The following is a 1,413-nucleotide window of genomic DNA, read 5'->3' as shown; positions in this document are numbered from 1 at the left end:
CACCCCAGGGTGCTGGGAGTTGTCGGGGACACCACAGGGCACCCAGGAGCTGGCAGGAGACTGGGGGGCACCCAGGGGTCCCCAGGTGCCTTTGGGGCCCCCAAGCAGGGGCAGGTGGGACACCCTTGGGTGTCCATCAGGGTCAGGGGGATCCCCGAGTGCTCATCAGGGGAATCCCTCACCTCAAAGAAGCGGCAGGCAGGCAGGGATCCGTCACGCTGATGCTGCGCCCGCACGTAGGAAGCCGTAAGGCTCAGGCACCGGCTGTCCACCTCCTTCCCAAAGCGCAGCGAGGACACCTGCACCCCCATGGTCACCCTGTTGTCACTGTGTCCCCCTGGGATCAACCCCCCCACACACACCCCCAGTGGATCTCACCCAGCCCCATGCCCACCTCGGGGTGGATGCAGAGGTTCTTCCTGGAGCTCAGCGCCAGCCCCAGGAACGGCACCTTCTCCCCCAGCTCCTTTTCATAGAAATCCATCAGCTTCCGCAGCTCCTCGATCACCTGTGGTGGCAATGCTCAGATGGATCCCTCGGGATCCCCTCTCAGATTTGCTTCCCTTGTCTCTCCCCCAGCTCGTCACCCCACCTTCTCGATCTCTGGCACCGTGCGGGAGCAGTAGATGAGTTTGGTGACGTCCAGTGGCCGGGCCTGGGGAGAGATGTGACACTAGGGTCTGCAGGACTCGGATCCACTGGGATCAGGCACCAGCACTCACTCGCTGATAGGCAACGATGAGCGACAGCAGCGACACTGTCTTCCCGGTCCCAGAGGGCATCTCCAGCACACCGTGGCCCTGCCGAGAGCAGTGGCGTCACCCCCGGCAGGGACGTCCCCAGGGGTGGGTGGATCCCAGCCCACCCGGGACCACCAGATCCTGCTGTACCTTGGCGTCCAAAGTCCTCTTGAGCTCCAGCATGTAGGAGAACTGCTCAGGGTAGATGTAGTCGTAGGGGAAGTAGACCAGGAGGCCATCGATGTTGAGCCTGCGGAAGGGCCAAGGAGAAGAGGATTCCCGCGAGGGATCCCACCAGATCCCACCCCAGTGGAGAGCTCGGTGCCTGGCTGATCCCTCCTCCCCGCCCTGGGATCGGGGTGCCCCAGCCCACTCGCGCCGTCCGCCCTCTTGGCAGGTCTGTGACGGCAGCCGGGATCTGGCGAGCGACGGGATCCGGTGGCAGGGTGTCACGGTGCTGGGGTGGCCCCGGGGACCCCCTGCCGCTCCTGGCTCTTCACCACTGCCCCGGCGGGGACCCGCTCCGCCGGAACGGTTGCCGGGGGTCGCGGACCTCCTGTGGGCCCGGTAGTCCCCGGGATCCCGGCCCTCCCGTGGGCCCCGCGCCCCCGGGATCCATCGGGATCCCGGCTCTCCCGTGGGACCCGCAATCCCGGGATCCCCCGCGATCCCG

General features: G+C 66.6%; 1 protein-coding gene across 1 annotated transcript; it reads right to left on the bottom strand.

Annotated features, from left to right (window-relative positions):
* Nucleotides 1-182: 182 nt before the first annotated feature.
* Nucleotides 183-1,370, bottom strand: LOC104837523 (TFIIH basal transcription factor complex helicase XPD subunit-like; the record flags this gene model as incomplete). Its single annotated transcript, XM_010576716.1, has 5 exons — nt 183-299; nt 395-508; nt 593-655; nt 723-800; nt 891-1,370. Coding segments are annotated over 5 exons (852 nt in total), but the record flags the coding sequence as incomplete, so codon positions are not given.
* Between the last annotated feature and the right edge of the window lie 43 nt (nt 1,371-1,413).

The sequence above is a fragment of the Haliaeetus leucocephalus genome, unplaced genomic scaffold (genome assembly GCF_000737465.1).
Source record: "Haliaeetus leucocephalus isolate CR32 unplaced genomic scaffold, Haliaeetus_leucocephalus-4.0 Scaffold33, whole genome shotgun sequence".
NCBI lineage: Eukaryota > Metazoa > Chordata > Aves > Accipitriformes > Accipitridae > Haliaeetus > Haliaeetus leucocephalus.
Note: the sequence above shows the minus strand (reverse complement) of the source record. Positions and strands in the feature narration are given on the sequence as shown.